General features: G+C 39.0%; 1 protein-coding gene across 1 annotated transcript in view; it reads right to left on the reverse strand.

Moving 5' to 3' along the window:
• Positions 1-458: 458 nt before the first annotated feature.
• Positions 459-18,954, reverse strand: part of LOC137321797 (low density lipoprotein receptor adapter protein 1-B-like) — a 113,320-nt gene continuing 94,824 nt past the window's right edge. Inside the window, exons 8-9 of the mRNA XM_067984472.1 lie at positions 16,547-16,581; positions 459-4,379 (exon numbers count right to left, since the gene is read on the reverse strand). Coding sequence (XP_067840573.1) covers positions 4,184-4,379; positions 16,547-16,581 — 231 coding nt within the window. The 3' untranslated portion in view covers positions 459-4,183. The remainder of the gene's footprint in view (positions 4,380-16,546; positions 16,582-18,954) is intronic.

Consider the following 18,954-nt stretch of genomic DNA (forward strand, 5'->3'; position numbering starts at 1 on the left):
ATCTTTGGAATTCTCTACCCCAGAGGGCTGTGGTGCTCAGTCATTGAGTATATTCAAGACTGAGATCGACTGATGTTTGGACACCAAAGGGAATGAAGGGATATGGGGATAGGGCGGGAAAGTGGAGTTGAGGTAAAAGATCAGCCATGATCTTATTGAATGACAGAGCAGGCTCGAGGGGCTGTATAGCCTTCTCCTGCTCCTATTTCTTATGTTCTTATCTTATGTCCCCTGCTTTCAACAACCTGCTAAAGACCCTTCTCTTCAATCATGCTTTGGCTGTTTCCTGACTCCCTTTCCTTTCTCCCTCCTGCTCAGTACCCATCCTACCACCCTAGAAAGCACTTTGAGAATTCTCTATGTGCACAGTGAGTGCTAATGAAATAGCATTTGTTAACCTCTTGTTCTCTACCTTACAGCTACCCATTCATTCAATTAACAAGACAAAATCCTTCTGGTCTGATAAATGTCTCAAGATTTTTATTATTACATGTATTTTAATAAAATCACTCCCAGTGCTTTTTAAAATTATAATACAGATTTTATCCAAAATTCAGCACAGTTGTAGACCGTCAGTAGAATATAACAACAATATCAAATGGCAAATTAATATTGGAAGCTGGAGATAAATTTCTGGAGTTTGCATATGCTGCCATTATACTACATCTACTGGCCTGGCATATATTGCAATATGCATTCACGGACCAGAGTCATACTATGGGTCACCAGGCTTCTCACTGAACTTAACTACATGAGAGCTCTACCTATGTGTGCTCACTAACATACACAGCCGATTGGAAATTTTCTAATGTTTTGAAAGTGAGGGCGGATTTACATAAAAATGGTAGTATTAAGGCAGCATTTGCAAAGCTGGTTTGATAGACGTGTCAGTGCTGTATTACTGAAAAAGTTGCAGTGCAAAGTAGATGCTGTACAATGGAATTCTTCTACAGGCTGCGCTCAGCACAGTCAGTGCAAACAGCAGAAATGTGGAATTAAGCAATCTATTTGCATAGATACCAGCAAGTACGAACTTTAGTCTGCTACTATTATTAACCTTCAGTCTCAAAATTTCTGGTTGAATAACTCAAAATTATCCTGTAGTAAAGCTTCATATTTTGAATTCATTAATGTAATACTACAAACACAGACCTAATGTTGTTTGTATTTTATTGAGTATTTTGCTCTTTAAATGGCACTAGTCAAAGCCCACATAATTTAATTGGTGAAGTTTACTAATTAGTCTAGAGATGGTTCTATTTTGGTAAGTACAGTGGCAATAGATGGTAATATAAATTATATATTCCATAATGTCAATAAGAAGCTTAACAATGAGATAAATTAGTTATTTCATTTCATTTAAATATATTCAGTGCTCTGCATTAACACATTAAGTTTTTTAACAAATATAAGTCACTGCTGCCAACATTTTCATTGTACGAATATAAAATACCAAAACCCACATAGTGCATCACCAAGATCAAGCAGTCAACACAACCTTATTTATTTAAATACAATTAAGGCTGGTCAAAATATATTTCATACTAATGTACAGTTATTCATGTTTTTTTTAAATGATAGTACGACAAAATAGAAGTTTAAAAAAACATCAGTCTAGTGCCATTTCTTAGCTTTTCTTTAAACAGAGTTCTCCATTTGCTAATTACAGCAGCATTGGTTGGTTAAGTAACATTTTTGTAAAGTAACATTTTTATCTTAGGTCAAAGTTGTAGCTGGTTAAAAATCTGCAGCATTTTCAGTTTAATTTAATTTTAAAAATGCTTAAAATTCAAAAAGAAAAATCACTAATGATTAGTGCCGTTACCTAGCATGGATTTATGTATAATAGTTCCAGTTAAAGCTCATTATTTCATAGTGTTATCCTTCAAATGAAAAGATAATTTTCTTCACAATTTTAAATTTTGAACATGAATACAAAGATGAGACCTTTTTGTTGACCTAGGTTCACTGAAAGTTATGTAGCAGCCATCAGTTTTCAATTCTGTAAAAAATTTCCTTGCCACCGTCAAAGTTCACAATTAAGGAAACTTCAAGATACTAAAGTTTAGACAGCTATGGAGGTTGCAATATTGAGTTTTGAATGATGATGTGTACAGACAAAGGAATATTCTCTCCAATTATTTATTTTATAATCTATTTGCCACCCATAATATATCAGTAATATATTATTGTGGCATTATAGATAAGTGGTCAAAATTTTTTGCAATTGCATTAGATGCCACCATGTAGCATAGGGGAAAAGAGTTAAAATTTGTTGAAATTAAGCTTTAAAAGTGGCTCTCACACTTTTTATTTTGTTTTAGATAGATGGTTTGAAGAAGGTTTTCTTGTTAGACACTTAAAAGCATTTGTTCTCTAAAATGGACCTGATTTGTACCAAAATATTTGTAATAATTCACTTTTATCGAGGACACCCAGCATAGAGCAAAATGTATACATCATATTCTCCAAAGATAAAATCTAACAGACACAAACAAAAGACAATTTTCTGTAACCATTCTTTGTTTAACATAATCAATATGGATTCTACTCCACTTGATATGAAAGCACGAGCATTGAAAAATATACATATTCTTTATGAAGAACAAGTCTACATTTTTCAATATAGAATCAATTCAAGAATACACTTATTTTTGTTTACAGAATCAAGCTGCATTCATCTTTAATAAATAAATGACATTCCCACAAAATTATCTCAAACATTCCAGAGCATAAAATACATCAGTAGTCTGTAACCATAATCATTTTGAAACTTGTAGATTATCAATTTAATTTGTGTCGACATAGGTTGGAATTTTGTGCAATAGACCTTGATATAATCATCATTTAGTAGCTGAATGTTACAAGTGGATTCTTATACATATTTGCGTAGGTGTTAGTTGCAACATATGGTTTTCAGTATGGTAGGAGGTGGCAGATTAATTGCCAATGATATTAGCAGTAAACATCTTACCAAAGTTGGCATTGCCCCTTGCAGTGGTGCCATTAAGTGTATAACAACTAAATATCAACCCAGTGGACTTTATGCCTTGCAAGAACCATGCTATTCACCACTGTCAATGTGTGACAGGTTCCCATTTTTTTGGTAATTTTCCCCATATAAATTTATCATAGGAACTGCTAGACAACAAAAGACCAAAGTCCATCTAGTTTGCTTTCTGCCATGAAACAATGATAATGGAGTTGTTGTTGACTAATCATATTAATCTCTATCAATTAGTCTATAACAGGCCCAGAAATGACATGAGGAAAACTCCAGTGGTGGAGAGCTTTGGGAACCATAGGTCCAAAGTCACCTTTTTCCTCCCAAGCATGCTACACTTACCACCTGTCATGTCTCAAATTACTCATATACTATATCCCAAAATGTCATTTCTGAAAGAAATCTATTTAATTTATATCTGAATGAATGTCAATCAAAATATCTGTGCCACTAAGGACAGTGCTCATGACAAGAGATGGCCAGGGCACAATAATAGTAAGCATGCTGGTAAAAAGCTTTTGTTTTAATTGGCTTATTCTCACTGCTAACAGCACCAGCACATCAAAGGGGAAAATCAAGTGGTGCGCCTGGATTTCTACCAGGCTCACTCCTTTCTCCATAGCCTGGCAGTAACCCCACACACTCAGTATGTGAGAGGTGGAAAATTGGCAAGCAGGTAATGCTCTACTTTTTTCCACCACCAACTGCTGAAGCACAGACTGGTGACAATAAGTGGGTAAACTGTGTCCTATTTGGAGACTTCTGCTTGACGTTTGAGTACTGTGCAATGCAGTAACCTGTGCGCTCCTGTCTGTGCAATATGCCAAATCCAGAGGTGAAAATCTTGTTAAGTTTATATTTGAAATCACTGCTCCCACCCATCTTTCCTTTCTCAGCAGCTTTAATGCCTACAAGATACTGTTGCTGGTCAATCATTCAATCGCAGGTGTGGTCATCAAAAAAAGGAGTAAAACCAATTGTTCCATGAAAGTGTTGGTTCAAAACTAAATACATTTTTAAAAATATGATTAGTTATTGTTAAAGCATCGAAATGAACAATCAGAAAAACGTTGATTTTCAAGCACGTTTTAGCCAAACAGAAGCTGTATGTTTCTCTCCAGCTCTCTCTCCTCTAGGCGTGTTCCAAAGCCAAGCCAAAGTTACTCCGATTAGAATTACTTATCTCAATCTATGAGTGACTGGCAGCTCTGCCTGAACCGAGTGGTGTGGTGACAAGTCTCCTTTGTTTGAGTCTGTAGGTGACGGGCACACTTTGCTCATGTCTATGGGCGGTAGGCAGGCCTCTTCTACCTGAGTGTCCTGAAGATCTACTGAGACATTCTTGCACTGTATGTTTGTTCGTGACTCAGCAAGTCTGAAGTGAAAACAAAGAAGAGTACAAGTAATTTCTATTTAAAGAGAACATATAGGGGGGTAACTTTACAAATCCACATTGCCATCAGGGAGCCTCGCCCACTGGCAATGCATGTCAGAAATGTGAATGTGCACGGCCCACAATTTTCCAACCATTAGAATGAATTAACCCTTATTTGTTATCCTATAAGATTACAGATTGCATCCTGCAGCCACTTACGTAAAACACATTATTAAAATTATTTTGAACACTGAAATCAAACATGCATTTGTCAATTCAAGCAAAAAGAAAGAATTTGCATTTATATAGTGCCTTTCATGATCTCAGGATGTCCCAAAGCACTTTACAACCAATGAAGTACTTTTGCAGTGTAGTCACTGTTTTAATGTAGGATAAGCGACAACCAATTTGCGCACAGCAAGGACCCACAAACATTACCAGATAATCTGTTTTAGTGATGTTGGTTGAAGAATAAATATTGGCCAGGGCACTGCTCTTCTTTGAATGGTGTCATGGGATCTTTTTACATCCACCTGAGAGGGCAGACAGAGCCTCGGTTTAACATCTCATCTGAAAGACGGCACCTCTGACACTGCAGCACTCCCTCAGTACTGCACTGAAGTGTTAGCCTAGATTATATGCTCAAGACTCTGGAGTGGGACTTGAACCCACAACCTTCTGACTAAAAGGCAAGAGTGCTACCAGTGAGCCATGCTGACACCTAGCAGAAAGAAATAATTGTTGTTTGCCATGTTTAAAAAAAACTGTCTTGTCAAATCAATGTAAACTCTGTACTCACCACAGTATGTTAAAATTGTGCACCTTATGTTATTTTTTTTTAAAAAACAGGTTCTACCTAACCAAAGTAAAATCTTTGCAAGAACATAAGAAAAATAAGGTCATGTGGCATATTTATCTTTTCTTAGCTACTTGAACCAAATTGAATTCTTACTCTTTAGGTTTCAGTTGGGTTTCTTTTAGCTTATATGGATAAATCATAGAAATCATAGAAAGGTTACAGCATGGAAGGAGGCCGTTCTGCCCATCGAGTCCACACCGGCTCTCTGCAAGAGCAATCCAGCTAGTCCCACTCCCCCGCCCTACCCCCGTTGCCCTTCAAATGTTTTCCTTTCAAGTACTTATCCAGTTCCCTTTTGAAGGCCATGATTGAATCTGCCTCCACCACCCCCTCAGGCAGTGCATTCCAGATCCTAACCACTCGCTGTGTAAAAACGTTTTTCCTCAACCCCAGCTTTTCCAGTCTATCCACGTAACTGAAGTTCCTCATCCCTGGAATCATTCTAGTAAATCTTTTCTGCACCTTCTCTAAGGCCTTCACATCCTTCCTAAAATGCAGTGTCCAGAATTGGAAACAATACTCCAGTCGTGGCTGAACTAGTGTTTTATAAAGGTTCAACATAACCTCCTCGCTTTTGTGCTCATTCATATGATGAAATTCCTTTAACTCCTTTATTTGGAGTTTCTCAGATAAACTCAACAATACTTCATAGATACAAATAACTCTCCTGTAATGTTGGTCAGGAGTAGTGCGGGCTTGCTTTGTGATCCTTCCCATTGCTGTAATACAGCAGATTTACGTAAATAATTTATCACATGACTCAAGGTCAAACTGTTGCACAGTATTTGCTTAAAATACAAATACTTTTATTCATTTGTTTATTCTTCCCTCCTTCCTCCCAAAACATTCTTTCTCAGTTATTTACACGATTACAAAATATATTTTTTCTCCCCTTACTTCCCATGTTGGATTTGTAACGATAGCTGAAGTTGCCATTGGTTTCTGCCACTGTCAAATCTCCAATGAACAAGACCTTTGAGCAGGTCTTTGAGTGTTCAGCATGGTCTGGGTCTGACTGACCACAGCGTTTGTCCTCAGCAGCAAAATGCCCCATAACCATCCTCTTCTGGGCCAGGGGTGGACATCTGACCCACTTAGTGATACACTTTTCACTCAGAAATTTTATTTAACAGTTTAAATAGTATAAAACTCGTAGTTGTCATTTGTAAATTTTCCACAGGATTGTCATGGTGTGCTCTGGATATTGTAGCTCCAATGGAAGGGGTGAAAACTGAAGTTCCCGCAGTGTAGCTCTCTCCCACACACAATTTGTCAGATGGAGCTATCAGAATCAAAGTTCTGGCCACACAGCAGACCTCAAGCCCCTGACCTCAGAGGGGCTTCCTGTGTAGAGCAAACATCTTAGAAATATTCTAACATATAAAGGGTAGCTTTATAGCTTAAGTGTTTCATTTTCAGAACATTGTAATTTTTAATATATTTATTGTGGTAAAAGTGATATTTTTATGCCTATCTGCCTATGTATATTAGGAAACACACAGCTGCTCAAAATGTTTGAGTGATTTGATTGGTCAGTTTTATGATACTTGGTAATTTGTAACCGATAGCTTGGAAAACAAACTGAGCAATTTGATTGGTTGTTTTTGTGATGGTTGTTAATCAGAAGCTTTTCCTATCTGTCTAGTGAATGAAACCGGCTTTGATTGGTTCAATTATCCTGTTGATTAAATATGAACCAGTCAGCATGGTTCACATTTATCCAATGTAATATTTGTGCCAACCAGCAAGGTCATTGCAACAGGTTATTCGACCCAACCTTGATTTTTGTGGATGGTACCCTTCAGGTGTAATGGCTTTCTGAAGTGTGACATGTTGGACAAGTGCTAGCTGCATCACTTGTAGTTAGAGATACACAATTAATGAAATAAAAACGGATGCAACAAATAGTGGTGCATATCCCAGCTATCATAGAATCATAGAAAGGTTACAGCACGGATGGAGGCCATTCAGCCCATCGAGTCTGTGTCAGCTCTATGAAGAGCAATCCAGCTAGTCCCACTCCCCCGCCCTATCCCCATAGCCCTGCAAATTTTTTCCTTTCAAGTACTTATCCAGTTCCCTTTTGAAGGCCACGAATGAATCTGCCTCCACCACCCAGTACATTCCAGATCCTAACCAATTGCTGCGTAAAAAGTTTTTCCTCATGCCACCTTTGGTTCTTTAGCCAATCACCTTAAATCTATGTCTTCTGGTTCTTGACCCTTCTGCCAATGGGAACAGTTTCTCTCTATCTACTTTGTCTAGACCCTTTATGATTTTGAATACCTCTATCAAATCTCTTCTCAACCTTCTCTGTTCCAAGGAGAACAACCCCAGCTTCTCCATTCTATTCCCGTAACTAAAGTCCCTCATCCCGGGAATCATTCTAGTAAATCTCTTCTGGACCCTTTCTAAGGCCTTCATATCCTTCCGAAGTCAATAACCCCACACTCCCAGCAAGGAGCCATGCTCCAAGGGATCAGAGAATCAGTGCTACAGTTTGCAACCATCTCCAGCCCTTGCTCCCTTTGGGCTGGGCTCCTCACAGAGAGGCATCTTTTACACTATAGTTTATAAATCTTCCAGTTATTAATGTCCCGATTCAGCACAAAAAACTTCCGAACATTCACCTCACCATATCCTTTATCAGTCTGAAAACTTCAATCATCAAAATTCTTATGGAACATAAGTCAGTCTGAGTGAATAATTCAAGGAATTCACCTGCAGTTAAAGAAGCATCAAGCAGCCATTGTCTCCAGTCTAAGGGCTCCCGTAAACCCAACTCAACAGGGTCACTGCACAAGTTTGCCCCTCCCCGCAGGCTGAATGGAGTATGTCTCAGGCCAACACTGAAACCCCAACAGCCACTGCCTAAGAAGTATTGCTAGAAATCAGGTGCTGTATTATTTTTTTAATCTGTTTGGTACACGTGAAAATCTTAGGGTTGATTTTCCAAGACATCATTCGTCAAGAACAAGCATCCAAAAATTGTGGGCATGCTGCCCTTGATTTTCTGATGAACACACTTGTGGCGGGTGAGGACCTGGAAAATCTACCCTCTAGTCTTAGTCTGATTCGCAACTGGGTAATTAGTTGTAACTGAATGCGGTTGGAGAGGAGTTTTTCTATTGTCATAAGCTACAAATGGCTGTTCTAATCACATATCTATTCACACAGATAACATTTTCCATTCACATGTTTTGATGGAAGATTTGGTAATGGTGATAGAGCTCCCATGATAGATTAGCTGTTTAATGCACTGCTCAGTGTTGTCCTGGTTTGTGCTGAGTCAGGCAATCTCGTGCAGGGCAGCAGCAGGAGTGTTAAAGTTGTCCTCTATGCCGCTGGGCTGAGGAAGGAAACCTCTGTCACAGTTCCCACTCCTGATCACTATTCAATGATCCCTGCTGGAAAGTGCATGCTTGTGGAAATTAGGTTAGAACAGGACCAACCTCAGCTATGATGTATCTAGAGTCTAACAGACTGCTGACACTCACTTCCCACAGTCACACATGAACATTGATCACTTAAGTGAGGCACCAGCTGGCAACATTGGAACCATACAACAGCATTGGACAGCACCCTGAGCAGAGGATGAGACAAAATTGGAAAGAAATGGAGTGGTGCTACATTTTATAAATCAGTAAATTGTACCTATCAATAGAAAATACTATCTATCTGAGTGAAAAGTTAAGCAAACCAAGACTAGAGAAAATTAGATAATTTTCTATGACTATTGTGTATTTTAATGCACGGAACAGTCTTTTATCAGCTTTCCTTATTTATCACAATTTCTAAAACACTTCAAATTCTTTTGAGATGTTGGAGCAAAACTACATGTCTATGAGAACACAGTGGTTTGATGTGCTTTCCCCACAGGTTCAACAAGAACAAAGTGGTTTGTTGCATAAGGATCAAACTCAATGTACAAGAGGAGCAACTGACATTAAACAGACAAGGGTCACTCACCATCATTATGCTGTAGGCAAAAAGCCAGTAGTTTTCAGCATGAGATCAGAAATGTAAGGATTATGTGAAAATGCAGCAATACAATCCACTAGGGGACAGCAAAGATCAATGCATCACTATCATTGATGTTTCTTTTATGTGTTGATTTGTAGCTACAATTTTACACTTCAATTCTTTATAAAAAAATCAATTTGTTTAATCATGATGGTTCACCCCTCTCTTGCCTACCGAGATAGCAACTGTAATAGAAAAATGAGGACTGTAATTCTGTGAAACAGCAAACTATTTTCCAGTAAAACCATCTCGCCCTGTCAGCTGACCTCTGGGTCTAGTGACACTATGTTGCGAAATATCCATTCTTTCTGTCACGAGGTGAAGACCACCAACACAACCTCGGTGGCCATATACGAGCAGTAATGAGGGCATAGATTCTGATGATTAAACTAATGAAAGTTTACGTATTATTACATAAAAGAAATTATGTTCAGGCAGCAGATTACGGCTGCAATATGCTTTCGGGTTCAAACGACTTTGGAAACTTTAAGCTTTACTGTCAGTTTATAACATCAACCAAACCTTTCAAGTGTGCTACAGTCTTGCCACAAACACAAACCTATCTCTATTTAACATCTACTAGTTGATCTCCCAGGGCATTGAGCACAGGGAATCAAAATCAAATGTAGTCTTCAGGAGTAGCTGCGTTAGAAGTTAGGGGATAATTCAACCAGCGTATGGAGACTTATTTCCCATTTTAAAGTCCTTATTTTTGTACAATACCTTTGTTTTATATTATTTATAGTTAAATAGCAAAACTAACTGCAATTTGAGAAGCAGAGTTGGTTACAGCACAGCAATTTCTCTGCAGTACAGGATGGGGACAGGCAAAACTGAGGCATCACAGCACCACCACTGACAGGATTGGCAGTTTCCATTCCACTCAACTCATAGCATATTAAATAAGGAATCCTTCTTACCTGGGATTAAGTCCACCATGTAGGTCAATCTAACTGACAAGGAGACTAGTTTACAATCTGCTCTCTGTCAACTTAACTGGCTCAGGTTGAAATACAATTTACCCTGTGTCTTGTTTTTTTTCTGCACAAATATATTTCACTCTGACCACTGGCCTTGCTGACTTGAGGGACTGCTTGTGGTCTTCCCTCCATGAAGATTTAACAGTAGTGATATCTACAGTTTTTTTAAACCAGCTACACTATTATAGATCAGATTTCAAATGGCTGCTCTACATAATATTCTACAACTTGGTTTGACAATCTGCAAATGTGATGAAAGATCTCTGTCATGCCTTTTACATCATAACATAAGCTACAGATATCACTTGAAAAGACAACAGAAACCAGTGTTCCCTTCTGCAAAAAATACCAGTGGTACCTTGAATCTACTGATTCAAATCTGAGGCCTGTTGTTCACCCAATTGTTTGTTTCATAGTATCATAGTAAGTACAGCACAGGAGGCAGCCATTCAGCCCACCATGCCTGTGCCGGCTCTTTGAAAGAGCTATCCAATTAGTCCCACTCCTCTGCTCTTACCCCATAGTCCTGTAAATTTTTTTCCTTCAAATATTTATCCAATTCCCTTTCAAAAGTTATTTTGAAATGTAACCCCACCATTTAAAAAAGGAGGGAGAGAAAAAAAACAGGGAATTACAGACCAGTTAGCCTAACATCAGTAGTGGGGAAAATGCTAGAGTCTATTATAAAAAATGTGATAACAGAACACTTGGAAGGCATTAACGCGATTGGACAAAGTCAGCGTGGGTTTATGAAAGGGAAATCATGCTTAACAAATCTACTGGAGTTTTCTGAGGATGTAACTAGTGGAATAGATCGGGGCGAACCAGTGGATGTGGTGTATTTGGATTTTCAGAAGGCTTTTGATAAGGTCCCACACAAGAGGTTAGTGTGCAAAATTAAAGCACATGGGATTGGGGGGGAATATACTGGCATGGATTTAAAATTGGTTGACAGTCAGGAAACAGAGAGTAGGAATAAACGGGTCTTTTTCCGGGTGGCAGGAAGTGACTAGGGGGGTACCGCAGGGATCAGTGCTTGGGCCCCAGCTATTCACAATATATATCAATGATTTGGATGAGGGAACTAAATGTAACATTTCCAAGTTTGCAGACGACACAAAGCTGGGATGGAATGTGAGCTGTGAAGAGGATGCAAAGAGGCTCTAATGTGATTTAGACAAGTTGGGTGAGTGGGCAAGAGCATGGCAGATGCAGTATAACATGGATAAATGTGAGGTTATCCCCTTTGGTTGTAAAAACAGAAAGGCAGATTATTATCTGAATGTTGATAGATTGGGGAAAGGGGAGGTGCTACGAGACCTGGGTGTCCTTGTACACCAGTCGCTGAAAGAATGAGATTAGAAAACATTTCTACACACAAAGGGTGGTAGAAGTTTGGAACTCTCTTCCGCAAATGGCAATTGATACTAGCTCAAATGCTAAATTTAAATGTGAGATAGATAGCTTTTTGGCAACCAAAGGTATTAAGGGATATGGGCCAAAGGCAGGTATATGGAGCTAGATCACAGATCAGCCATGATCTTATCAAATGGCGGAGCAGGCACGAGGGGCTGAATGGCCTACTCCTGTTCCTATGTTCCTATGAATGGTATGTTGGCCTTCATTGCAAGAGGACTTGAGTACAGGAGCAGGGATGTCTTACTGCAGTTGTACGGAGCCTTGGTGAGACCACATCTGGAGTATTGTGTGCAGTTTTGTTCTCCTTATCTGAGGAAGGATGTCCTTGCCATGGAGGGAGTGCAACAAAGGTTTACCAGACTGATTCCTGGGCTGGTAGGACTGATGTATGAGGAGATTGGGTCGACTAGGCCTATATTCACTAGAGCTTAGAAGAATGAGAGATGATCTCATCGAAACATATAAAATTCTAACAGGACTAGACAGACTAGATGCAGGGAGGATGTTCCCGATGGCTGGGGAGTCCAGAACCAGGGGTCACAGTCTCAGGATACGGGGTATGCCATTTAGAACCGAGATGAGGAGAAATTTCTTCACTCAGAGGATGGTGAACCTGTGGAATTCTCTACCACAGAAGGCAGTGGAGGCCAAGTCATTAGATGTATTCAAGGAGATAGATATATTTCTTAATGCTAAAGGGATCAAGGGATATGGGGAAAAAGCGGGAACAGGGTACTGAGTTGGACGATCAGCCATGATCATTTTGAATGGCGAAGCAGGCCCGAAGGGCCGACCGGCCTACTCTTGCTCCTATTTTCTATGTTTCTATGTTTTGAATCTGCTTCCACCAACCTTTCGGCAGTGCATTCCAGATAATTAAAACTCGCTGCGTAAAAAAATGTTTCCTCATGTCGCCTCTGGTTCTTTATGCCAAACACCTTAAATCTATGTCCTCTGGTTACCGACCCTCCTGCCACTGGAAACAGTTTCTCCTTATTTACTCTATTAAAACCATTCATGCTTTTGAACACCTCTATCAAATTTCCTCTTAATCTTCTCTGCTCAATGGAGACCAACCCCAGGTTCTCCAGTCTCTCCACATAACTGAAGTCCCTCATCCCTGGTACCATTCTAGTAAATCTTTTCTGCACCCTCTCTCTGAGGCCTTGGCATCCTTTCTCAAGTGTATTGCCCAGAATTGAGCACAGTACTCCAGCTGAGGCCTAACCAGTGTTTTATAAAGGTTTAGCATAACTTCCTTGCTTTTGTACTCTATGCTTCTATTAATAAAGCCCAGGATCCCATATACTTTTTTTTAAAAACAGCCTTCTCAACTTGTCCTGCCACCTTCAAAGATTTGTGTACATACACCCTCCTCAGTATCTCTGTTCTTGCGCTCCCTATAAACTTGTATCACTTAGTTTATATTGCCTCTCCTCATATGTCCTCCTAAAGTCTGATACTATCCTCCACATTGTTTACTACATTTCCAAGTTTCGTGTCATCTGCAAACTTTGAAATTATACCCAAGTCCAGGACATTAATACCTTATATGGGGTTCATTTTTCTTTTTCTTTTCAGCACTTTCAGTACAGAACTTTGCACTCCACAGGCAAAGTTTGTAGATCAGAATGACAGCAAGAGTTAAAACTCCATTCATGTATGAGAGCATAAAACAGTAAGCATTTTGATTGCAATACTTTGGCTTTATACAATTCCCTGCTAGTTTTGTTTCTGAGGATCTATTTATTGTTCAAATTATTCACTATGAAAATTAGTTTTTAAAAAATATTTATGCACATAAATATATTTATTAAAAATTACCTGTGACTGGCTCAACTGCATCCACAATGCTGCTTGTAAAATTGGAAAATAAAAGTCATGCCTCACATAATTCTTCTTAATTTATTAACTTTAGCAGCACCTCATGTTTGAGTTGGCTACTTTTTGGTAAACATATTTTTGATTGCAATTAAAAGTTGGCTGGATATTGAATACCAGGTTTCCAGTCTCTCAGTACAAATCTCTTACACTAGTGGCATTTTCTGAAACATCTTCCCAAATTCAAACCACATGCATTGGGCAAAAGACACTTCTGGGCATGTAATGACACAATAGATTTTAGTAAAGATTAAGTTAGTTCCTTGGGACAAATACCAAGAAGAGTTTCATACCTGCAGAGACATGAATAGGATAAATGCCAATTAGGAAAGCAAACATTTCTAAAGACACTGAGGTACAATGTCCCACATTTGAAGGCCTCATTCTGATAAATTATTTAGAAACATTTTCCGTTACACTAATAGCAAACTTGAAAAACTTGCTCATCATGTCAGCTCCTTAATGACAATAACATGATGTTGTAATGAAAGTGAAAGGAGATTGCTAGTACACTGATTTCCCCATATACTTAATCATTTCATTAGGAGGATATTTAATGCCTATCAAGCCATATCAAGCTAATGCCTGCGACAATGGCCTACTGATAAAAGCAATAAACCTTTTCAGTACTGGATGCCTGCCCCAGTTTTCTAAATACAGGGTTTTCTCCCATACAACATCTGTAGGAAAGATTTTTTGCCCATCTGGAACGCTGATTAATATAAAATCAATTGGAGAAATTAATAAAAGACTTTTTAACCAGCAGTGATCATTTATATAAATTATTAAAATGCTGTGATGTAAAAAGTACTAATTGCAATATCAATATTAAAACTACTGTTTTAAGTTAACAGCAGGTTCCCTCTATTTCATTTTCCCTGTGTCAAACTATTTGGAACCTAGCTAAGTCTGCACTGAAAACATCACTGCTGCTTGATGCCAGGGCTGGATTTTGGCCAGGTGGTATTCATTATATTGCAATATAGGGATGTAACATATTAGAGATTCAAAAAGCTCCCCTGATAATCTATGATAAAGCCACTATGTGTTATAGTAGTAAACTATAAAAGGTCAATAAGATCCCAGATTTGAGCCCTCATCTGTGCTGAATTAGCTAATCTCAGCTAGAACAGCTACAATTGGCCTCAACACTTTGAGGCTAAGTAGGTGAAAAATCAGATGGACGTCTTGCTTCTGATCATTATCTAGTATCCCTGACTGAAAAGTGTGCATGTGGGGAGATTGGTAAAGGATAGGCTTGGGCTTAGATATGATGCAATCCATGCAAGGATTGCCTGCTGATACTCACTGCCCTCATTAACACAAGAATGGCAAGTTCGCTGAAGTATTGAAGGGTACCAGTGCCCAAAGAATTGTTTGCTAACAAACATCAGCACCTCCAGAAGAGTGAAGAATTTTACAAAAAAGCAAACAAATAAAATAAAAAATCAGAAAGGAGACAAGTTTGGGATTAACAATCCCTATTTTACATCAATAATGTACAGTGCCATTTTAATAACAACATTTTCAATCTAAAAACCCCAGCTAGATATTCATTTTAGAGTGAAATCTTCCTTCAGTAACCAAAAGATTCATTACCAAATTGGGTGTGTAAGGTTTACTATATAACCAAAATATTTTATACTGCAAACCTAGCATATATGTTCAAAGACATTTTTTTAAAAACTTTAAACTTTTCTCATGCAGAACTATAACAGTGCTCGAACAGTGAATAACAAGTGTTAATTGTCATTTCTTCATTGCATTCAAAATAGAATTAAAGAATTATTAGAGTACATCCAGTTCTTTGTAACAGAATTAATTGCTCTTGTCAAGTACATACCACTAAGAGCAAGAGTACTTAAAACTAAAAGGGCCAGCATTAAAAAAAACATTTAAACAGAATATAAATTTATTATATTTCTCAGAAACACTATTACATTATAGACAATGATGGTCAATCCTCAGAGGTAATTACCTCAATACATGCTTACGGTCATCCTTACTACAGGATTAAATTTACCACGTGGTTCCAAGCTTTATTATACATCTTGGTCACAGAACCCAGCACACATCGATCAGATTTGCACTTCAGGGGTTATTTTACAAATTTGCACTCCCAGCAGGCAAAGTTCTGTGCTGAGATTGCACATTTATAAAATTACTCCATGTGTATCAATCTAGCCATACTATTTTATCGATACTGATTATTTTAAAATCAGAAGGCTTGTGAATGCATGAATATCATCACTATAAAATACAAACAGAATTACTCATAGTAAGTAGCTATGAGTTCCTATTCTTTTTCCTATAGAACCCACTGGATTTGACATATTTATAGAACAGATCCTAAACCTGCAATGCAAATAAAGTGGACTTACTAAAGGCTCTTGCACACATTCTGTGACATCACAGCAAACATGATTTCTTCTCACAGAAATGAAAACAATAAAGATTGGTCTGCCCTTCTCAAGACTCAAAACTATTTTAATTATTTAGGTAGGGTTCATTTGTGAGCAGTGTGGTTGCTAGGGGAATGGTTGCTATTTAGTTCAAGGTTTTCTCTAGTGAGAAGACAGTTGTTCGAGCTTCAGCATTGAGCACTTTCTGTTACACTGTAAATGGAACCGAAGCAGCCCAGTAAAAATCATGTTATCACAAGGGCTGAATGATAGACCCCATACTATAAATAAATTACAATATTTTTCTGGCAAATGCCCAAGGTATTACATAAAGGAAATGATATGCAATGAAACTTGTATGAAGCAGTGAAAGATTCATCAGGTCTGGGTAAAAATATCTGTCTGGGTAGGCAGCCATTTACAACCACGGAGATGGGGCAAAAAGTTTCACGATACAAGAATGTGTAAGATTATGCCACTGTATATTTAAGCGTGAGTGAAGATAAATTGCCAGTAATAAAAATATTTAATCAACAAGAAATATATTTTGAACAGGATTATTTTTGGCCAGTGAGATATTAAAAGGTCTTTAGGACACCCTACCTTGAAAAGGCATCATCAAGGCCATCATCCTCTTCCTGCAAAGAACAGTAAAAAAATTGTGTTAACCTATGCTACCATTCACTAGTGTCTCATGTAGAATTATCTGATTTATTACCTTAACTTTTCACAGGTGTATTTTTCTACCTGTCATGGTGAGATTTAACAGACCTTTCTTCTATTTTCTGCCAAATGACAACATTAAGCACTCCTGACACCCTAACTAACCCCAACACCAAAACCATACCCAAGTTTACCATTTCCCATCTGGCTATCTTCATAGCTTTTCTGAATGTGACTACAAATTAGTGTCAACTGTGTTAAATCTGAGAGTAATTTTGTGGCAACAACCCATGGTTGCATTTTACTTAAGATCTTTAACTGAATTTATTCTGTAGACTGGATTCAAAGCCATAGCCACAAAGTAAGGTCTTTGAACCAGCTGCGTCGACCAGTCTCCTACAGACATGTCAAATCACAGATTCCGGGAGTACTAGAGCAAGAGAGCGAGGGTCTGGGTAATCGAAACTAGATTGAAAATCACGCACACAACAGTTTACTAATCATAGTGCGTTTACCAGAACAGCCCCTCTTTCTGGAGTTTTGTTTAATCAAGCATGGCATCAGAACAGCACATTGACAGTGACTTTGATTCAAATCAGAAAAAAAAAGGTATAATGAGCCCGTGTAAAGAAAAATTACATTTTGAGGGATATAATCCTTGTGAATAATTAAAGGTCTTCCTTTGCTATTTCTGATGATGTAATCATTGTGAATATCAGTGCCAATTTGACAAAAAATATGCTTTAGTTAATTTCCAAAAATGTTTACCTACATTTTCAAATTCAAAAGAATATAAGTTGGTATCTGTATAAAGCAGCATCATAACTTCTATGCACCTTAAAAAAAATTCAGGAAAGCATGTCCAAATAAACAGCATTGTCTTACAAAGAAAGACATTCTTCTGCCTCCATAAATGCTTAAAATCCAAGAGCAAGCTGGGCCTTATCCTCCTGGACTCCCACCGGGCCTCTGCCCCGAACACTGCTGGGGTCCTTAGGTGGGCTCTCAGCCCCCAGCAAGTTTGTAAGATGATATCTTACTGATTTCAATACTTAAATGTTGACATGTCTGGTCCTATCATTATTATTCTAAAATAACACCACATAAACTGTTTGATGTGTTCAAAACACAAAATCAGACAAGAAATTGTAACAAAAACATTTCAGTAACCAAAAAGTGACCACTTTGTTGCCCAAAATGTTTAAAATTGCTGTTAATGTATTAATGACCTGCGCACGTCAAATATTTAATTGTTTAACAGGTTAATTTTAAAGAATTTCTGCTTGCATGGGGCAAATGAGCACCATAGAAGTGCCACAAGAGGCACATCCATTTACCAACCCAAGCAATTGAGGTGGCCTCTCACTGATGCCACGAACTCTAGAAGAAAGATAATGGCAAAATTAAATGCTAAGAGCTTCAGCAACAATGGGAATAATGTAGGGTTAGAAGCAGATGACATTACAAAGGTAGAAATAAGCACTCTTAGTGATGGATAGGATGGGGGGGGGGGGGGGGGTGGTTGAAGCTCAACTCTGGGTTACCCTCAATGCAGAGGGTGCATACAGATTGGTTCAAGTATGCAGCCATGGAGGGGGATAGAGTCAGTGGTAAGGGTGCGGAGTTTTTGGTCGGGGCCAAAAATGATCTCTTCGATATTCCCAATGTTCAGTTGGAGGAGATATTGGCTCATCTAGCACCTGTTGTCAGACAGGCAGATGGCTAGCACATAGGTGATCATGGGAAATGATGGATAGATAGACCTGGGTTTTCTCAGTATACAGATAGAAGCTGATTCTATGTCCATGAATGCTAAGACCAGTCATACACCAGGGGCTCGAATTTAGCAGGCCTGCGGGTTCCCAGCGGGTGGTCCTCCGGGAGCGTGGAAAACGCGGACGGCTAATCGTGTGCGTCCCCCACGCGATCGCGGGATAATTGAACTGATTAAGCCCTGCTTCCGGGTTCTGCGCTCCCCAGCTGCGTGCCGGCCGGCTGCGCATGCGCAGTACCGTCGACGCGATGTAGGAGCTCCAGTTAAAGGGGCAGTCTCCCAAAGCCCCTCCTGCTACAAGCAAGCGGTTTGAGACGATGGCTCAGCAAAGGGGAAAGGCTGCGCCCCGTTTTTCAGACCTGGCACTGCAGCTGATGCTGGAGGGCGTGAGGAGGAGGAGGGAAACATTCTTCCCAGAAGATGGACGCAAGTTCCCTGCCGCCGCAACCAGGAAGGCATGGGCAGAGGTGGCGGCGGAGGTGAGCAGCAGGGGCAACACCCCAAGGACTTGGGAGCAGTGCCGCAAGCGCTTCAATGACCTGACTAGGTCTGGCAAGGTGAGTACACCAACGCA

This window comes from Heptranchias perlo, chromosome 5, assembly GCF_035084215.1.
Source record: "Heptranchias perlo isolate sHepPer1 chromosome 5, sHepPer1.hap1, whole genome shotgun sequence".
In the NCBI taxonomy this organism is placed as follows: Eukaryota; Metazoa; Chordata; class Chondrichthyes; order Hexanchiformes; family Hexanchidae; genus Heptranchias; species Heptranchias perlo.